We start from the raw sequence: 22,103 nt of genomic DNA on the forward strand, positions 1-22,103 counted from the left end.
TTTTTTGTTTTATATGGCACAGTAGATTGATGCAATTGTACTTTTTTCATTGGCCTTGTGATCTTTCTCACATGTTTGGAGTTCCACTGTACTCATGTGATGTCCTGTATACTCCTTTGGATCTGGATGCTATCCTGGATATTAAGTGTCTCCCTATTCTATTCTACCTGATATTATAACTTTATCAGTTATTTTTTAGAATGTCCATTGCTTGAATTCTAAAATGAAATGCTTACTGTTATTTGCTTTTTTAAAATAGTACTACCAAAATATTTGTATATTACAGGAGACACATGTTACCAGGAGTAGAATTCTGAGTCTCAAAAAGCCCTGCAAAAGTCATTATTATCATACTACCTATTCCTCCCATGCTGCAGGGTAAGCATTTTGGATCATAGATTTCTACCCTTTACGCTCTTAGATCTCCACTTAGATCCAGAGGGGAAATATATTGTGATTCATGCTCATGTGTGATAAAATGGAAAAGCTGTTAGTTGGGTTTTTTATATCCCCTCCAGCCAATATGTATATTCATACTAGCTCTGTATTCTACTGATAATATTATTGTGGTGGGATATTTTATTATGGCCCCTTGCCTGCTTCTATACAAAGTTACCCCTGACACCACTACTGACTGCTCTATCTAGGTGTGCAGATGTCTTTGGGTTTTTTTGATGTCTGGCGTTGCAAATACTTGCAACAGAAAAAAATTATTTGTCACTCTGCTACTTTCTTTATTATGTCTCTTATTGACCTTATTTATGTTAATAATATGATTCTTTCTCGGGTCCATGAAGTTTCTATCCTTCTTATGGAATTTCTGATCACACCCCTATGCTTTTAAAGGTGAACATTGATTCTGCTCCAGCAAACAATTTATGGAGACAATCATGGTACTGGATTACAGATGATAGGGCTGAGCCCATAGAAGCCTCAGCCATTCATGACTACTGGCTGCATAACTAACATACTCCTGCCCCAGAAGTGGTCTGGAGTGTGTTTAAAACATATGCCTTTGGCCAATACCAATTTACCATTGGTATTGGAACATATTCAGTATCTCACAAAAGTGAGTACACCCTTCACATTTTTGTAAATATTTTATTATATCTTTTCATGTGACAACACTGAAGAAATTACACTTTGCTACAATGTAAAGTAGTGAGTGTACAGCTTGTATAACAGTGTAAATGTTCTGCCCCCTAAAAATAACTCAACACACAGTCATTAATGTCCAAACCGCTGGCAACAAAAGTGAGTACACCCCTAACTGAAAATGTCAGAATTGGGCCCGAAGTGTCAATATTTTGTGTGGCCACCATTATTTTCCAGCACTGCCTTAACCCTCTTGGGCATGGAGTTCACCAGAGCTTCACAGGTTGCCACTGGAGTCCTCTTCCACTCCTCCATGATAACATCATGGAGCTGGTGGGTGTTAGAGACCTTGTGCTCCTCCACCTTCCATTTGAGGATGCCCCACAGATGCTCAACAGGGTTTAGGTCTGGATACATGCTTGGCCAGTCCATCACCTTTACCCTCAGCTTCTTTAACAAGGCAGTGGTCATCTTGGAGGTGTGTTTGGGGTCATTATCATGTTGGAATACTGCCCAGCTGCCCAGTCTCTGAAGGGAGGAGATCATGCTCTGCTTCAGTACGTCACAGTACATGTTGGAATTCATGGTTCCCTCAATGAACTGTAGCTCCCCAGTGCCAGGAGCACTTATGTATCCCCAGATCATGACATCACCATGCTTGATTGTAGGCAAGACACACTTGTCTTTGTCCTCCTCATCTGGTTGCAGCCAGACACTTGACACCATCTGAACCAAATAAGTTTATCTTGGTCTCATCAGACCACAGGACATGGTTCCCGTAATCCATGTCCCTAGTCTGCCTGATTTAAGCACACTGCTTGCGGGCTTTCTTGTGCATCATTTTTAGAAGAGGCTTCCTTGTGGGACGACAGCCATGCAGACCAATTTGATGCAATGTGCGGCATATGGTCGCAGCACTGACAAGCTGACCCCCCACCCCTCCAACCTCTGCAGCAATGCTGGCAACACTCATACATCTATTTTCTAAATACAACCTGTGGATATGACGCTGAGCATGTGCACTCAACTTCTTTGGTCGACCATGGCGAGTCCTGTTCTGAGTGGAACGTGTCCTGTTAAACTGCTGTATGGTCTTGGCCACCATGCTGAAGTTCAATTTTAGGGTCTTGGCAATCTTCATATAGCCTAGGCCATCTTTATGTAGAGCAACAATTCTTTTTCTCAGATCCTCAGAGAGTTCTTTGCCATGAGGTGCCATGTTAAACTTCCAGTGACCAGTATGAGAGAGTGAGAGCGATAAAACCAAATTTAACACACCCGGTCCTCATTCACACCTGAGACCTTGTAACACTAGTGGGTAACATGACACCGGGGAGGGAAAATTGCTAATTGGGCCCAATTTGGACATTTTCACTTCTGTTGCCAGCGGTTTAGATATTAATGGCTGTGTGCTGAGTTTTTTTTTGAGCGGACAGCAAATTTACACTGTTATAGAAGCTGTACACTCACTACTTTACATTGTAGCAAAGTGTCATTTCTTCAGTGTTGTCACATGAAAAGATATAATAAAACTGTTTAAAAATGTGAGGGATGTACTCACTTTTGTGAGATACTGCACATATATAGTCAGAGGGTCATCAGAGAGTCCAGGACCCTCATGAAAGTAGACTGCTCTGTGATGACCCTCTGACTATACTTTACCATGGGGATGTGAAATATTACATGACTGGGCTTTGGATTTCTAGAGATAGCAACTATACTGAGCCAAGCCAAGCCAAGCCAAGCTGCAGCCTGATCCAGATTGACTTGTCAGTGATTAGGACATTCTACACCGGTTTCTCCACACATGGACACCTGTGTTAACTACTGCCTTGTGCCCTGGAGATAATATAAGTGGAAAGGAGTGAGCTGCACCTATATACATGAAAGATGTCATTCCCTCAGTAGACCTACCTGGAACCATCGACATTTGGCAGTGAGCACTTGTCACATTGGACAGGATTTCCAGTTGTTACAGTCTTGCAACAAACTTATATTCTGAGATTCCTCAGAAATATCACTCTTCAAATCTTCCTGGCAAGCAGGAAGATTACCAACCGCTTTGGCAGAATGTATACTTGTTCTTATTAGCATCTGTCAATCTAAGGTCTCCTCTGGGTGACTGTTCCTTATGTCCTTTATCTGCCTAAGATTATTATCATTACGGATGTTTGTGCCTCATTTGGTTACATGGACTGTCTTCATCCTGTCCATTCACTGCTATACACCTAGCTATCCAGGCTATCCATCTGGGGCCTGCCTTGTTGCATCCCAGCTCTCCTTTCACATGCCCCATTCATGAAGATTTCATCTCCCTCCCCTCACCATAAGCAGGTACCTGCATGGTATATTAATATTTGTGATATTAATATTTGTGGCTCTTACAATATTGTATCACAGTTGCTTAGGTATTACCTCATCTGTACATGTACACTGTGCTGACTTGGCTCTGCTCAGTAATACCACATATATCTGCTGAAACTCCACAGAGGCAGTGGAGGCAGAGCACTGCCACATGGCAGCAGATGGTTATCATTGTTGTATGTATCACAGCTGTTTAGGTATTATCTCATCTGTACATAAACATTGTGCCGACTTGGCTCCACTCAGTAATATCCTGTTTCCCTGAAAATAAGCCCTACCCTGAAAATAGGACCTAGCGTGATTTTCAGGGATGGCTGCAATATAAGCCCTAGTAAAATCCTTGTAAAAACATGTAATTGGTTTTGTAAAAAGATTATATAGTGAGCAGTGTGTCTCCTTTTGTAACTTTATTGTGGAAAATACCTTATTTACAGCACCGCTGGACACTCACGTGACCCGCCCGAGAATTTCTCCTCCCAGCTGATGTCAGTGGCCCCTCCCTCTGCAGTGCTTGGGCGGGGCTGACATCAGCGGGGGATCTCAGCCCCTCCCTCTGCAGTATTCGGAGAGGGAAAGTAGAGTGAGTGCCCAGTGGCGCTATAAATAAGGTATTTTCCACAATAAAGTTACAAAAGGAGACACACTGCACATCACATAATCGCTTTACAAAATCAATTACATATTTTATGTCATAATAAATGTCATAATGCTGACTCCTGAGCTCACAGGGGGAGAGGGGTAGAGAAGACAGGGGACATAATAACTTTTTTTTAAAACATTTTATTGTTTTATTCCAGGTTTTTAGAACAGAGTGGGCTAAATGACACAGCACAAGCACTGTGCTGTCTATCATGCTTTAAAGGATCAGGATATTTATTTATTTATTTATGTTAGGGTTACAATCACTTTAAGATTGTCATTGTACATACCGTAAATAAATAAGACATCCCCTGAAAATAAGCCCTAGTGTGTTTTATTTAGCCAAAATTAATATAAGACCCGGTCTTATTTTCGGGGAAACACGGTACCACATATATCCACTGTAAATTCACAGTGGTAGTGGATACAGAGCGCTGCCACACAGCAGCAGATGGTTACAATTGTTATACTTTTTCATAATATGAGTCTATGAGTCCAAAGCTTTTAAACATGTGAAAATCTCTTCATGTTTTAATACACCGGGTGTTTGGTGGAGGTTATTTTCCATTATTTTCATGTTTTGAATTTTTGGATGTTTTTTTCAATCAATAAATAATTTTTTGGCTACATTATTTGGATCTTTCAGGTACCTTCTTTTTTATGGTCTCTCCCATAGTTTTTTGTCTATACAGTGCTTTTGGTACATAGATCCATGTCATCATTTTGATGTTTACATGTAACATCTGAGGGTCTATTCATGCTATCAGAACCACTCATTATACCTGTGGGTGTTACGCCCCATCGGGTGTTTTTATATTATCCCATGCCAATGAGGCTTTTAAATGGTGGCATCTTTGTATCCCACTTTCAATATCAAAGAAAGTCTTTGTTTTTGCTTAAAAGCCTTTAGTATCTTAATCATAAACCAATTATCACAAAAGAGCCTAAACTTACTTTTTTATTCCACACATAATTTGCACCTATATGTGCTCCTCAAGAGTTTAGCTTTGGTCTTCTGTCTGTGTTTTAATGTTTGTTCTCTTATTCCAATTATAGCTTTGAAGGAAACGTGCACTGAATTCTGTTTCCATGAGAAATGACTATAGTGTCTGTTTCTTATAATGCAGCCAAAAAATAGGTCTGTTTTATGTTCTCATTCCCTATTGTAAATTCTGAGCATGAGAATCTATAACAGCAGACTCATAAATACTTCTAGTTTCAAAATAGAGTGTACCTGCAGGACTCAGGGGGATTGAGAACTGTGTATATCAAAATAAAGCACTTCACCTGCATGATTCAACATCAAGAGGAAGCCACTTGGAGACCATTGCTATAATTTCAGCTAGCTCAAACAGCTTAATGTTACCATTAATGTGCTTTGTAATGCAATATCCACTGGATTCTATGGCAAAAGTATGCTAAGAATTTTTACTTAAAGCATATTCTCAGCAAGGTAATTTTTATACATGCTAAAATCTTACTGAACCTAAAATTCTAAAGCTACTGTAAATTATATTTTAAAGTGGTATTGTATCCTCAGTCTATATTAAACTACATTAATGAGAGGACTGATTTATCACTTTAAAAAATATCTTATGTATGATATTCTTATAGTCGTAAAAGGGATCATTTGGCATTACTTCTTACAAAATGATTCTATCTAATGAAATCTTAGGTAAAGCCAAATTGAGCTTTTAGTTTAAATTAGTTAAATACTTTCCAGATACATCAAAACAAAAGGTGTACAAATTCTTACAGTTTGTTTATCTCTAGGCAAGAAATTGGATTAAACAAATGCATGGACTTTGTAGGCACAAAAGTATCATAAAAAATTCTGTTTATTAATTTTACATTTTAAAAGAACAAACATATATCACAACTATAAGGCCATAGTATGCCAGAGGTTATGTAATTGGTAGAATACACAACAAGGGCATAACACATAATACATAGAAAATTACACAATTAAAGATCTCTAATATCTATGATTCAAACCACAACGGACAATTCCATCAGAGGGAACAGATAATCGGAGCTGTCCTCTGAGAGGATCACTGAGTGTGGTCGTTGCAGGTACATATACTTCATAGAATGGGAGCTAGAACACTTTGAGTGTTCTAGCTCCGATTCTCCGATAGCTCCGATTCTATGAAGTATATGTACCTGCAACAACCACACGCAGTGATCCTCTCAGAGGACAGCTCAGATTATCTGTTCCCTCTGATGGAATTGTCCGTTGTGGTTTGAATTAGATATCTTTAATTGTGTATTTTTCTATGTAGTATGTGTTATGCCCTTGTTGTGTATTCTACCCATTACATAACCTCTGGCATACTATGGCCTTATAGTTGTGATATATGTTTGTTCTTTTAAAATGTAAAATTAATAAACAGAATTTTTTATGATACTTTTATGCCTACAAAGTCCATGCATTTATTGATCCAATTTCCAGTCTAGATAATAGGATGTGGCACATCTATATAGATTCTATGCACTCAGTGAACCGCTTCTGGTAGTGCACTTTTTCATGTACATATCTCTAGGCAAGAGTGAAATACAGTGGGGAAAATCTGGACCCTATGTTAAGTTTTGTTGCTGTTTGTGTTCCCACTGATTCACCAATGTGTACTAGTAAAAAAAATAGAAAGGGTTAGGAATTCCAAAATTGTAGAGTTATCCCCAGAACAAAGGGTTAGGAGACATATTTTATTGAAGACCCTTTTACCAAGAACAACATGGAGATTTCCACTAACTTTCTGCAGTATCTCTGAGACGAAGCAAATGGAAATTTCAATAATGGTTCACAGAAAGCAAAAAATAAACTGACGGGGATTTTAGCCGTTCTCTATTCTACTTAAAACAAAAACAGTTTTTACTATACATATATTTTAGAAATCAGCAACAGCCTGAGTAAGAAAGCCTCTATCCTTCCAGCATGCTACAAAGTGGGACTCTTGCTTTGTGTGGAAGCAATGATCTATTTTCAGATGTCTACTCTAATATACCCCTGCTGAGTCAGAGATACAGCTCTTTAAAAATAAATAAGCTTAGATTGTTGCAGAGCAAAGGGTCTGACTCCATAAGGAACATTTATATGGTAATAAAACAAATGCTTCCCCACAGAGAACAAGGGTCTCACCCTGCAGCATGTAGGCAGGGGGATAGACTTTTCTAAGTCATGGTCCTGAAAATAATCAAAATTCAAGGCCCCATGACTAGCAAGCAGGTGGCTCCACAGGAAACAGAGACATATATGTGAAATAAAACAGGTACTTGCAGGAATCACAGTGTGCCTAGACTTCAGCACACCTCCTACCTTAAAAACACAGGGCCTGTTCAGTGCAATTATTTAAACATTTTATACATTTTAATCAGCAGTACAATATGCTGCTGTTAGTAACTTTCATGACCAATAGTAAATCCAACTACTTCTGTACATTGACAACTTAAAAGCCAGCCAATGTCCAATGTAATCTGAAAATATATTTCCTAAAGATGGTGTTTTAAAATTTTAGGCATAAACCTGACCTGTGATTACCTAAAAAGTCTGATGTACTCCAATATTCCCATGCTTTAAAAGTGACTCATTCTATTTCTCTTTCTATTCCATATAAAAATATCTGTGCAAAGTGGCTGTTGTAAGTAGCTTCCTTCCTGCCATCAAAGCTCTACTAAAATCCATAAAGAGCTGTAAACCTCTGTGTAAAAATGTTCTTTTTAAACAGCTGGTTTTTCACAGCTGCTATCTAGGTACTTCTAGAGAGCTTTTTAAATAAGACAAGGACATGTGGGGGAGCAGCTTCTATTCAAAAGTATTATTAGATGTGAAAGAAAGAGTAATGAAATGAGTCACTCTAACCTAAAAACAGCAACATAAAGGGTGGGATACTAACTGTGCTGCAAAAACAGGTATACAAGGCTCCATAAGATGGTGGCCCACATATTTAAACCAAAACATAAAAACATTTAACTATTTGCAAAATGATGTACATATGCCTACAGTCAACAAACACAAATGTATCAAAATTAAATCCTCTTGACATGCCTGCCTAAATAAAACCTTATTTAACCAATTGTTGCCTCCATGTTTCTTCTTAATACATTGTATCTTCACACCGCTGTGTATACACTTCCAACAGACAAATGTGCCCCACAACAGTTGGGTAAATTAGACTTTACTTGGACACACATGCCAAAATTATTTTATTTTAAAATCACTGTTTTCTGTTTTCTAAGAAGATACATGGATTTGAAAGTTGGGTGTAGAGACTTTAGATGTCTTACTTTTATTTTTTGGCTAAATTAATACATTTGCATACACATTTATTTCAAGTTTCACTGAGAGTATTAACTTTGAACACATTGAAAAACAGTGTATTGGCCATGAGGTCTGTCCAGAGTGAAAGGTAAGCAATTTAAACAGAACTGATCATCTGTCTTTGCCTGGACATTAGACCCCCAAAGTCCCTCAGGCAGGAACCATACAACAATAACTGGAGCAACATCTCTTTCTTTCAGAAACAGTACATTTTTTATTCTCATTTTAATACTAAAACCTATTTTTTAAAACAACAGCATCAAAGTAAATTACTGTAACTACTTGTAAAACAAAAAAAAAATACAATGAGGGTAAAAAGCATTTGATCCTCTGCTGATTTTGTACATTTGCCCACTGACAAAGAAATGATCAGTCTATAATTTTAATGGTAGGTTTATTTTAAGAGACGGAATAACAACAAAAAAATCCAGAAAAAACGCATTTCAAAAAAGCTATAAATTGATTTGCATTTCAATGATTTAAGAAAGGATTTCATCCCCTATCAATCAGCAAGATTTCTGGCTCCCAGGTGCGTTCTATGCAGGTAATGAGCTGAGATTAGGTGCACTCCTAATCTTAGCTTGTTAACTGTATAGAAGACACCTGTCCACAGAAGCAATCAATCAATCAGATTCCAATCTTTCCACCATGGTCAAGACCAAAGAGCTGTCCAAGGATGTCAGTGACAAGACTGTAGACCTGCACAAGGCTGGAATGGGCTACAAGACCATCGCCAAGCAGCTTGGTGACAGGGTGACAACAGTAAATTTTTGCAAATAGTAGAAACACAAAATAACTGGCAATCTCCCTTGGTCTGGGACTCCATGCAAGATCTCACCTCATGGAGTTTCAATGATCATGAGAATGGTGAGGAATCAGGCCAGAACTAGACGGGCGATTCTTGTCAATGATCTCAAGGCAGCTGGGACCATAGTCACCAAGAAAACAATTGGTAACACACTACGCCGTGAAGGACTGAAAACCTGCAGTGCCCGCAAGGTCCATCTGCTCAAGAAAGCACATGTACAGGCTCCTCTGAAGTTTGCTAATGAACATCTGAATGATTCAGAGGACAACTGGGTGAAAGTGTTGTGGTCAGATGAGACCAAAATCAAGCTCTTTGGCATCAACTCAACTCATCGTGTTTGGAGGAGGAGGAATTCTGCCTATGACCCTAAGAATACCGTCCCCAATGTCAAACATGGAGGTGGAAACATTATGCTTTGGGGGTGTTTTTCTGCTAATGGGACAGGACAACTTCACCACATCAAAGGGACGTTGGACGGGGCCATGTACCCTCAAATCATGGGTGAGAACCTCCTTCCCTCAGCCAGGGCATTGAAAATGGGTCATGGATGGGTATTTCAGCATGACATTGACCCCAACCACACAGCCAAGGCAACAAAGGAGTGGCTCAAGAAGAAGCACATTAAAGTCCTGGAGTGGCCTAGTCAGTCTCCAGACCTTAATCCCGTAGAAAATATGTGGAGGGAGCTGAAGGTTCGAGTTACCAAACATCAGCCTTGAAACCTTAATGACTTGGAGAGGATCTGCAAAGAGGAGTGGGATAAAATCCCTCCTGAGATGTGTGGAAACCTGGTGGCCAACAACAAGAAATGTCTGACCTCTGTGATTGCCAACAAGGGTTTTGCCACCAAATACTAAGTCATGTTTAGTGAATAGGTCAAATACTTAATTCACTTATTAAAATGCAAATCAATTTGTAACTTTTTTGAAATGCGTTTTTCTGGATTTTTTTGTTGGTATTCTGTCTCTCGCTGTAAAATTAAACCTACCATTAAAATTATGGACTGATCATTTCTTTGTCAATAGGCAAATGAACAAAATCAGCAGGGGATCAAATACCTTTTTCCCTCACTGTATGCTTTAATGTAAAACATTTCATGCCCGTTGTGGGCATTATGTTTTCAACTGATGTAACTGATTTCAGTATTGTTGAATTTTTACTGAAACTCTTGTTATCTGTAATTTACCAAACAACAACAAATAAACCAAAGCAGCCCACAGATTATGCAATCTTCTTTCCTTTCACCTTAGGTGGAAGGAAAAAAAATTGCTTGATCCCCCAAACAACACAGTCAGCATTGATGGGGGGAATCCCTCCCACAGTTTATTCTGCCAGTAGGGAGCCTTCTCTGCCAGCAGAAAACAATGATCACTGCTAGCTGCTATAGCCACCAATAGTGATCACATGCAAAAAATATGACAGGCTGGTTGAACTGAAGTCGATTGATGGATCAAATTCAGTACAACCAGCCTGCCCAAATATGGATCAAATCTCTGCCAGTCCCTGCTGAACCGGCCAAGCTTCGATCCATCTATGGCCAGCTTAAGCCAGTGCAGGTGCACTATTTTTTTTACAGAATCCAATAAAACTAAGATTTGCCAAAATATAAAATTGTGAAAAAAATTGAAAAAAAGTTGAAAAAAATCTCCCTTAAATCTTTAGTTTACTCTTATAATGGCCTTTCTAACTACTTTAAAAATGTAAATATGTTGCATGTACACTTAAGAAATAAAAAATGTTAATATATTTTTTAAGAAATTAACACAATTAAGCTGTTATTTCATCATATTCTGATTTTATTTATTCAAGCATATGGATTTTTAATTAATTTATTTAGGTTCTCTATTTGATGCAAGAAATAATAAAAGTACATATCTAAATTATGCAAGAAGAGAAAACTCTTAAAATATCACAATACTTTAAAGCTTTGAACTGAAGATACTGCATTAGCTAAAATCATATTCTAAGGATATATAAAAGGCTTGTTTGCAGTTTTACGTATGGTGTTGTTATCTACAGCTCACCCTTGCCCTTCCAGCAAGGAAAACTTACAGTGCAAAGAAAGCTTATTATTTCAATGTCCTATCTGGATTTATCATTTCCACTATTACAAAAACCTACTGCTTCTGCAAGGAAATATTGAGCAGGTATATTTGCAATATAGAAACATAACTTGTGTAAATTTCCAATGCATTATCTTTCATGCACTACTTTCTCAATCCTATTTTCTTTCTAAAATAGGATTACAGAATATGTAATTACTTATCTTGGTGGAATATTTTATACTACAGACAGAAAACCAATGAGAGGATGAGGGGTGGTGATTTATTTTTGGATTCATTTTTACTGTGACCTAGGGGAAACTTGTTCTTATTTTAAATGTCCTCAAGGCTCAAATCTGACTGGTGTTTTAAATTAACCCTGGTTCGTTGTTTTAGGAAAATTTACAGTATGGTGCTGTCACTGCTGTAAGAAAAAAGCAGCAGTGGGTCATATAGTCTGTTCATTTTGACATTCGGGGCTGAAAGTTAGGCCTACATACATATAGTTACAGTATTATCCTTATCATGAATAGTTTTTGTTTTCCAAAGTCTGTAATTTTTCTCATTAAAAACTTTATAATGTTTTTTTGAATGGGCAGGGGATAACTAAGAATTGTGCTAACATCTGTGTTATTATAAAGATAACCATTACTTTAAATGTAGTTTGATATGTCACATGCTAAACTGTTTAATACCCCATTTGTTAATTAAACTAGTTTGTATATTTTACTTTAATATTTTGTTTACACTTGCTATTTGCTGATTTTGAACATAACTAGTTAGAACAATATATCTTTAGGGCTGAAAGTTTTATAGTCAATTGATTTTGGAGAAAACATTTTTCCAGTATATTGTCAACCTCACATAATACAGTAAATCAAACATTCACAACTATTTAATAGTGTAAAATGCCACTAAGTTTAAGTTAATATTCACAGTTAATGCTCTACTAATTAATGTTTTTATTTAAGGCTTCATAAAGTTTTTTTAAAAAATGTACTAGATAGGATGAAATTTGAAAAAGCATGTTCACCTATTCAGCGTGGGGACCTATTTAGCGTGGAGAAAATGTTCATGTGCTTCACATAATTTTATTTTAGTGTGAACAATAAGTTTATGATCTGGGTAAAATTGCTTCATAAATGTTTTACTCATTTTTGTACTGAAACAACTTTAACTTTACTCATGAATACATTTAGAAGTACAAATTCTACATATTTTAGTAAATTTTGCAGAATTTCATGGTTAACCCCTTCTTTTAGGGTCTAAGCAGTACTCCTTGGACCTAAAGGAAGGGGTACACCTTGAAAGCGTGTCCCTAAAATGTAAATATTGGTGTACATATAAAAGAAAAAGTATCACGGACAGTACTCAATTGTTTTTTCTTTTAAGGCTAAATATATATGGTAACATTTCTCATCAAAATGTTAATAGGGCAGACTTTTCTATCAACTGAGATTTAGCGCCATTCAGACTGGCGCGATACGACTTGCTGGGGCGACCTCGGCGCGACTTGCAGGGACTTCATATAAATGAAGTCAATGCAAGTTGCCTCCAGGTCGCCCCAAAGTAGTACAGGACCCTTTTTCTAAGCCAAGTTTTATTTTTTGCGCTATAAACAAAAAAGAGCGACAATTCAGGAAAAATAATTCTCAAAAAAAAAATGTTTTAACATTTTGTTTTCTGCTACATATTTTTGGTAAAAAAAAAAAAAATTGCAATAAGCGTATTTTGATTGGTGTGCACAAAAGTTATTGCGTCTACTAACTACAGTAAAGATTTAAGTAATTTTTATTGTTTTTTTTTTTACTAGTAATGGCAGCAATTTGTGATTTTTTTATCAGGACTGCAACATTGTGGAGGACATATCGGACCCCTAACTGACATTTTTGACACTTTTGGGGGGACCAGTGACATTATTACAGTAATCAGTGCTAAAAATATGCACTGTTACTGTAATAATGACACTGGCAGGGAAGGGGTTAACATTGTGGGTGATCAAGGGCTTAAATGTGAGCCTAGGGGAGTGATTCTAACTTTGGGGGGGCGTGGCTTGTGAAATGATCATAGACACATGTGATCCTATATAGAAGGATCACAGGGGCTCTGCGATCATTCCAGGGAGAAGAACGGTCAGCTGTGTTTACAACAGCTGACTGTTCTTCTCTCTCGGCGGGGAGCGATCTCGGGTGTTAGGCAGCAATTGGAGCCCCCTGCTCTGTGCATCGGCTTCCCCGCTGCTGAGTGGTGGCAGGAGCGCGCCACCGGTGGAGCACGCTCACCCCCTAGCTGCAGGCGCATGACCGACGTAGGTCTATGCCGGCTTGCGTAGGAGGGCCACACTGCCGCAGTAAAAAGGCGGCGTGTGGTCCAGAAGAGGTTAATATTGTTAGTAAAAGCTCACCATTCTAAATCAGTTTTCTCAAGCAATGTCCACATTTGTAACACTGTCTGTGAAAGCTGGTGGTGTATAAAAGCCCTAAGACTCTTTTTAAACTTGTTTTCTACTTGTACTTATTTTTAGAAATAACTGGACACAAAAGAGAAGGAAAACAGCTCAGTGTGACTAGTAAAGCTGCTTATAATTCATAAATCTCAAGCTACAGTAAAAATGCCAGTTCCATAAACTGTAAGTTCTTAAAGGTTAAGAAAATGTAGTACATACTAGAAACACAAATTGACTTTAAATACAAATGATCTAATTTTATATATTTGACCGTGATCAACTTGCAAAGTGACACATATTTATAATAATTGCTCTATAGCTTAAACATTGTTTTAAACTGTAATTTAAAAATATATTTTTATAAGTGCCATAATATTTCCCTACATGCAAAACAGCCTTAGTGACGCACAAAGAAAAAAAAAAAAAAGAAAAATAAATATAAATAGCTTAGCCCATCTATATCTCAAAAAAGCACCTTGAACAAAAAGCAAAATGACAAAATAAATAGTTTGTCGTCACAGTTTTGCGTTTCTATCTCTTTTTACACAGCTCTGCAATGTCACATTACAAAAGAAATAATGTACAATAAGTGAATGAGTTTAAATATGTGCCTAAAATAAAAACGAAATCTGCTGATTAATATTCATAAAACATAATAATTAATACAACTTCATAACTAAAAATATGATGCCACAAAATATTTTAATTTTAAATAAAATGAATAAGAGCCACAGACAGTTTAAAAACCATATGGGATAGTTATTTATTATTACATAAACAGTAACAGATTAAATAATAACTAACTTAAAATTAAAAAAAAATCACGGAATGAATGCATATGATTAAAAATGTAATTTGTTATAAATGTAGTTGAAATGCTTCTCTGCTTTTGTATTTTGGGAAAACAGTGCTGTTTAAAGAAATTGGTGCTTAAATAAAAATATACATTCAGCGGCCAGGGAAATAATCATTGCAGCCGCCACACCATAACAGTGACTTCAAAAATTCCCTGTTATGGTGTGGTGTTAAGGGTAACCAATCAGACATCAGTGCAGACAACTACCCAAATTGAATGGGTAGACGTGGAAGCTTTTTTATACCCTAAATTGAAATGGTGATTCATTAGACTAAATAAAGCTATTTCAATCTTTAACAGTCCAGGGCTAAGTTCTTTAGCTTATTGGCTACACCCTGAATATTAGGGAATATGGGAGGTATAGTGCAATATATCCCATATTTATCGAATAGTGCATCACATTCTGTGTCCCTGGTTTATTTGTGTACCCCTTATTGCATTGCTTACTTTTGACTGGCAATTTGATTTTTTTTTTTTAACCAAACCTCCCAAAGGGTTTGTCCCCACATAAAAATCAGTTTGATGAAAAATGATGTGCTCTTGTTAAGTCTTTTTTCACCATTCAAAATTCCACTATCGAAAGGTCTAAAACCTGTTTGCAAGTTATGAACATTTACATTTTTACATGTTCTTAACAAGCAGTAAGCACACTTTAACCACTTCTGGTTCAGAAGGTTTTACCCCCAAATAAACAGGCCATTTTTTGCGATACAACACTACTTAATTTAAATGACAATTGCGTGGTCATGTGACGCTGTACCCAAATAAAATTGATGTTCTTTTTTTCCCTACAAATAGAGATTTATTTTGGTGTTATTTGATCACCTCTGCGATTTTTTTTTTGTGCTATCAACACAAAAATAGCGACAATTCTGAAAATATATATATATATATATCTATTTTACTTTCTGCTAAATTACATTCCCAATTAAAAAAATAAAAAATCAAATGTTTTCATAATTTTAGGTCAAAATGTATTCTACTACATATTTTTGGTAAAAAAAAATCCCAATAAGTGTATATTGACTGTTTTGCGCAAAAGATATCACGTCTATAAACTAGGGGAAAGATTTATGTCATTTTAATTTATTTTTTACTAGTAAAGGCGGTGATCAGATCAACGAATTTTAGTGGGACTACAACAGTGCGGCAAACAGATTGAACCCCTAACTGACATTTTTTACACTTTTGGGGGAACCAGTGACATTACTACAGTAATCAGTGCTAAAAATGTGCACTGTTACTAATGACACTTGCAGTAAAATGGGTTTACACCAGGGGCAATCAAAGGGTTAAATGTGTTCCTAGGGGGTGCTTTCCAACTGTGGGGGGATGGGCTTGCTGTATGAACACAGAGACCTGTTCTGTCTCCATGGGGGGGGGGTGATCCGTAATGTATGTGATCTGTGAACTTGACTCCTTCACCTCCTCTTCCCTCTATATCACCTGTAATGTTAATGCATCTAGCCTATCATTACCAAGCTCCGCATTACCAACATGTTTCTCAATTTTCAAAAAAGTTTGGAAAAAATTTGATCACTTTGGAGTGTCTACTTTCCAAAAAAAAAAGGATAATTTTTTTTTTTTTTTTCATACTGCCTTGGCATTTTTATTTGATATACATTAGATCCCAGCTAGTACTAATAGCAAGGGGGCAACATCCCTTATTATGGAGAAAAAATATGTAGCAGGAGGATGGGATTTTTTAGGCACCCAAGGACACAAAATCCAAAAAATGTGGGCACACAGGTTGCACAGCCCCTCACTCTTTTTATTGGGTGTAGCAGGGCATGATTTCCGGTATTGACACTATTAACCACCATTTTAAGGCGCTTGGAATGTTTTTGCATTCCTTTTTATTTTCTATATGTTTCAGCTTTCTACTTGTTTGGCGCCTGTGTTGCTCTTCTGTGCGATCACGGCAGATCAGTTTTGGTATTGCCAATATTCCCATTGTACACTTTCCTGAATGGGGATTAGGAATGTTGGGTGTTGAAGCAACAACCAGCTGGGACTGGAGACATCACGGAATGTAAATATTTGCCAGCACAACAAGGATCATTGAATAGCATCCAAAATCTTTATTGCAGAGTGATCACATTATAAGGGACATAGTGCAACTTTTAGGAGCCACACAGGACCCCTTCATCAGGCATGTGATGAGATCCAACTTGATGATGTCATGACCCACCAGGTGATATCACTGTCACTTGAAGTAGGTGGAGGACACTGTCATCTTCCGCTATGTTGATTGTTGTTTTTCCCTTATAAGACATGTTATTTGTTGCCTTATATGCCCCAGTGTGCTGCCAGAGGGGCAAAGTACCCTGGTGGGGAGATGGGATTGATAAGCTCTGATTCATTTTTTTCCTGTGAGTGCATTTTTATCTAGTTTTTATCATAAAATAAAGGGTATTACACCAGAGCCTGTGTGCTCTTCTCTCTTGTTTATGTTGTGAGTACTGAAACTTTGGCTCCACAAGCGGTATAGGTTTTTTTTTTCTCTACCTCGCTTTAAAAATGTGATTAACACTCTGACAGTTTTTGCTGTGGGAGGTCCTTTTTTGGCATCCTCTGTGCTCCTCAAGCTTCGATATAAGCTTTTCACATTGGCAGCCACACCCCCTCCAATATCTGATTTGGATCTTGTAAGTTTATGTGCACTATATTATATTGTTTAGGGATATAATTTATTTAAATGTCTTGAAAAAAAATGTAATTTTATGGATATTGTGTCCTAAAAAAATCCCATCCTCTTACTGAGCATTTGTTATTTTTATTTGACATGTCTTGTGACAGAAAGTACGGGAACTTTTTTCCAAAATGTTTTTCTTTTTATAGCTAAAAAAAAGAGTGGCTATTAAATACCATTAAAAGGAAGTACTATCTGTCTCAAAAAATGATTTACAATATACAATTTGGGTACAGCGTTGCATGGCCTGGTAATTGCCAGTCAAACTGTCAAAGCATTGAAAACTGAAAATGGCCTGGTAATAAAGGGATATTACATGTTAGTACTGAAGTTAATAAATTCATTGTTGATGATCTATTTTTTAAGAGAAAAGCAAGTGTAGAAATGCTATCCTATTTTGTGCCTCTGCTTAATTACTTCTTTGCTCAAAGGAAAAGTTTATTTCTGGTCAGTGAATGTATACAAAAATTTACACAAACACATATCATGCATCTTTTAAATTAAATTTGTTTTCCCAAATTGTTTATAAATTAAACAAACCTATGTATATATTGAAATATGTCAACACTAGACATTACTAGCAAGGCATGAATGTTTAAAATCTCTGTATAGTAAATAAAATAATTTACTTATACAAAACACACACACGTAATGTTACTTAGTAACCTAGCTTACATATTTCTACATGCATTTTATTTTATTTTTTAATGCTATTGTATATTTTCACCACTATTAGGATGCTCTGTTTACTACTAAAATATATTTAAAATATAAAATAGGAAAAATATCTGCATTTTCTAATAATGTAATACATATTTTGAGCATTGTAAAGTTGTGTTTGTGAGCAATATTATATGGAAATAGTACTTTTTCTAAAGCTTACAATGTTTTTCTAGCCTAAAGAAGTACAGTTTACATTGGTTTTAACTTCTAATAAAATAAAACCACACTACACAAAAATGCAACATTGTTGAATAACAAGCCACATGAAAGATGAAGTTTGGAAAACAGTAACCAGTGACAACTGACAGGTACCTTTGGGGGCATTTATATATTTGAACACTTTTGCTATTATTATCTTATTTTAGAAACTGTAAACATTAAATAATTTACATTCTATATTATAATGCATTACAGCTAATTCATTTTCACAGTCACAGGTAAACCTGTTTTCCATTGATGGAAGAAATTAAAAAGTAAAAATTAAATAAACTTGTATATTATTTGAGATGTTTTCAGGTAAAATTTTGAAAACTTTAGTTTACTAGATGATATATAGACATGCCAAGCACATATGCTTTCTACATACCTTGATACTGTGCACTGAATCCTCTGTAACGATGGTTGCCATCAGTAACAAAATGAAGCCTTAACCAGTGCTTGTTGCTGACTACTGGAGGTGGTACATTCATTCCAGATAACCTGAATAGACAGAAAATAACCTTAATTTTGTATATTTAAATAGATCATAATTGCATACACATAACCTATACACCACTATAATAATGGTAAATCACAGGTTGTTGGCTATAGTGGATCAAAAGTGGTGCTCTGTTCTAAAAAAATATTACACAAAACTAGCCAATGACACCCAAGAAGCCAAGAGACAATACACAAATGACACTGGACTGATAAAGAAACATGAAAAATAAAACCTACAATAAAAAAAATTAAAAATTGAAAAAAAAAAAAGCATGCACCCACTCTAAGAAATTAATTCTTATATTTAACATGACATTATATTTTTCTTTATAGTTTTGTTATGTTTAAGAAATTAACAAGACAGTACCTGCAACAACAAATAAGTTGCATAAATTACTTTTTATTTGTTGTATTCCTATTTAAGTTTCTGAAGCCACAGTCTGAAACAAAAACTTTGGCCTTCTAAGCTACTCTGTCTTTGTCTTAAGAAATTTAAAGTAACTACTCTTAGCACACAATATAATCCCAGCAAAAACTGGACCCTGCCACATCCATACTTGATGTCAGTGCAAATATACCTAGTGCATATACAGTAATGTGAAAAAGTAAAAGTAAGTACACACCATAGAAATATTAGCTTTTTCAACATATTTGACTAAGCAACATTTGATCCTTATTCACACAGTTCCTATAGATAAAAATGATATACAGTCTGAATTTGCTTTTTTAATTATTCATTCAACAAAAATGGCAATATTAATGGTGTACAGTGGAAGAAGTAAATGCTCCCTTGGCCTCAGAAGCTGGTATTGCCTACTTTTGCAGAAAGGGTTTTAAACTTTCTAACAGAAGACCTCAGATTCTCATCAGGCTCACTTTGATATGATGTAGAATAATTAGCTGACTTAAAGCAGAGTTCCGGCCTCAAAAACGACTTTGGGCCATCCGCTTGCTCTGTGCCACCTGTAAAAGAAATGGATGGTCCCGATTTTTTTTTCTATTACTTACCTTGATATTGAAGAAAATATACTTACCTTTCTTCCACTTCCTCCCTCTGCGGCCCGCGCCGTCACTTCCTGCTTGCATTGATTCCTGGGAGCTGAACGTCATCGCCCCCAGGAATCAATGCGCCTGCACCGGCCCCGCTCGTCAGTTCCAGTGCAGGTGCGTCATTCCCTGCTAAACAGCTTCTGGGCATGCTCAGAAGCTGTGCAGGGATGACGCGCCTGCCCCGGAAGTGATGAGCGGGGCCGGTGCAGTGTATTGTGGGACCGAAGAGGACGGAAGAGGATGCAGAAGAGGACGCGCTGGCTTCACCTGCCCACACCTGAGATGGCAGCGCTGGAGAAGACATTTTCAAGGTAAGTATTTCTTCTAAAAGGTAGGTGAAACCGGGGACAGTTCAGAGGCTATCCATTGTAGAATGCACTAGCCCTGACTGTCCCGGGGGGTATTTTTAGTGAAAAATAGATTCCGAGGCCGGAACTCCGCTTTAATGACTGCAAGAAGCCAAGGCCCTGAAGCAGTAAAACTATTTCAAACCATAACATTTCCACTGCCATGCTTTACAGTTGGTATGAAGTTCTTCTCATGAAATGTTGTCTTTGGCTTGTGCCATACAGTAAATATCCACTGCTACTATGGCCAAACCACTTTCTGTTTTTATTATCGGTCCACATTACATTGTTCCACAGGGCCTGTGGACAGTGAAGACTTTAAACTGGCACACCTATTTTTAGGTTATTTTGCAATTATCTCTTTTTGTTTTAGATGCATGCTCTTTAAAACTAACTGCTGCAGGGGTTACATGCAGGGTACAATGATGACACAGTATTTTTATTTTACTGAGAAAAAGAGCGTGATCTAGCAGAGGAGCAAACTTTCTGAAGGGAAGAGTGCCAAATGGAAGAAAAGTGGATACCTTGTTTTTTACTCTGATGGTCAATGTATTTTTTTTATATGGGAATTTCAGAGCTCTACTATAATTTATGTATTATTTTTTCTTTAACTTCATGGATTACACACATTAGGGGCCCAATTAAAAAACACTATATAATATATATATATATATATATATATATATATTTTTTTTTTTTTTTTTTTCCTTTCAGCAGACAGTTCTCGAACATACAACATATAATCAATAACTACATGTGCATCTTCACTGAGGTGACCTTTCCAGCTTTGAAGACCCTTTCATCACAAAAAACAAGGCTACATCTAGTGAATATCAGACTGTCCAAATGTCAGCAATTAGGTTTTTCAGAAAGACTGACCCATCTCCTCAAAGTATCTATACAGCACACTGACATATCATAACACCTTCATTGACAGAGTTGCAACAGCCCAAAGGGAATAATTGCAATTTTCAGTGACAGCACAATGACTGATACATGTTCTGCTTATAAATTTAATTTTACAATGGCTGACTTCACTACTTACAACTATAAGTACATTTTTTTTTTTTTTATTAAAAACAAAAATGAAACCACTGGCACCTGTTTACTTTATTTCTTCTCTTAAAAAATAACATCATTTTTTACTGTGTAACGATTGCAATTCATTTTAAGCAATGAAGTATCAAACAATTGTGTGTTTACTAAGAAGTTTAAATATGATCTTGGGGGTGATGGGAGGGAGTTTTATCTTGTTACAATGTCAAAGCCCAGTTTTATCTTTGATTGCAGGCCAGACCCTGCCCTGTACCCTCTCATGAATCAATCACTGCTACTGATCTTTTTTTTTTGTTTTTTGTTTTTTAATACATTTCTACATACCAATTTTACCTGCTGTCTTTAGGCTAGTCTCGTGGCCTATATTTATGGACTAAGAGACACTCATGTACTGATATGTAAGTGTGGGTTCAGTTCCAGGAATACTTCAAACCCAAGGTGATGCTTGTGCCCATGACAGCCTGAGTTCGCAGGAAGTTGGTTGGGTAAATTCATTCATTCAACCAAGAAAAGGACTGCTTCTGGATGGAAGAGCTGTCTGCTGACTCCTATGATTAAAGGTCAGTATTGCTATTGCAATGAAGCTGTTTTTTTTTTGTTTTTTTTCTCCAGCTGCTTGGTGAGTGGGTGTTTTTTTTTTTTTTTTTTTCAAAGAAGATTGCAGTGGTACTTTAATATTTACATAAATCCAATCACTAACAACTTATGTAGGTGTTATACAGTTTCCATCGTCATAATACCTCGTGATCCTGACATGAAAGTCCTTGATCAGGCACTTCATGTTGTAAGATGACAACACTCAGTCCCTGTTACCTTTTTATACCAGTTTACAATGGATACTAAAAGTGGCTGTTTTATTTTAACATACATTACATAGACATGATCCTTTAATGTCACAGTCAAGAAACCCACCCTAAGAAATGGCATGCAGCTACAAAGTGGCTGGAGGAGATTAGATGCACCGAATG

The 22,103-nt window shown here is 36.7% G+C and overlaps 1 protein-coding gene across 1 annotated transcript in view; it reads right to left on the bottom strand.

Annotated features, from left to right (window-relative positions):
- The window catches only part of CSMD3 (CUB and Sushi multiple domains 3), a 1,619,578-nt gene that overhangs the window by 950,387 nt on the left and 647,088 nt on the right, over positions 1–22,103 (bottom strand). The window contains exon 6 of the mRNA XM_082258441.1: positions 18,570–18,682. Within this exon, the coding sequence (XP_082114567.1) occupies positions 18,570–18,682 (113 nt within the window). The remainder of the gene's footprint in view (positions 1–18,569; positions 18,683–22,103) is intronic.

Source organism: Pelophylax lessonae (genome assembly GCF_965119305.1).
Source record: "Pelophylax lessonae genome assembly, chromosome: 5".
NCBI lineage: Eukaryota > Metazoa > Chordata > Amphibia > Anura > Ranidae > Pelophylax > Pelophylax lessonae.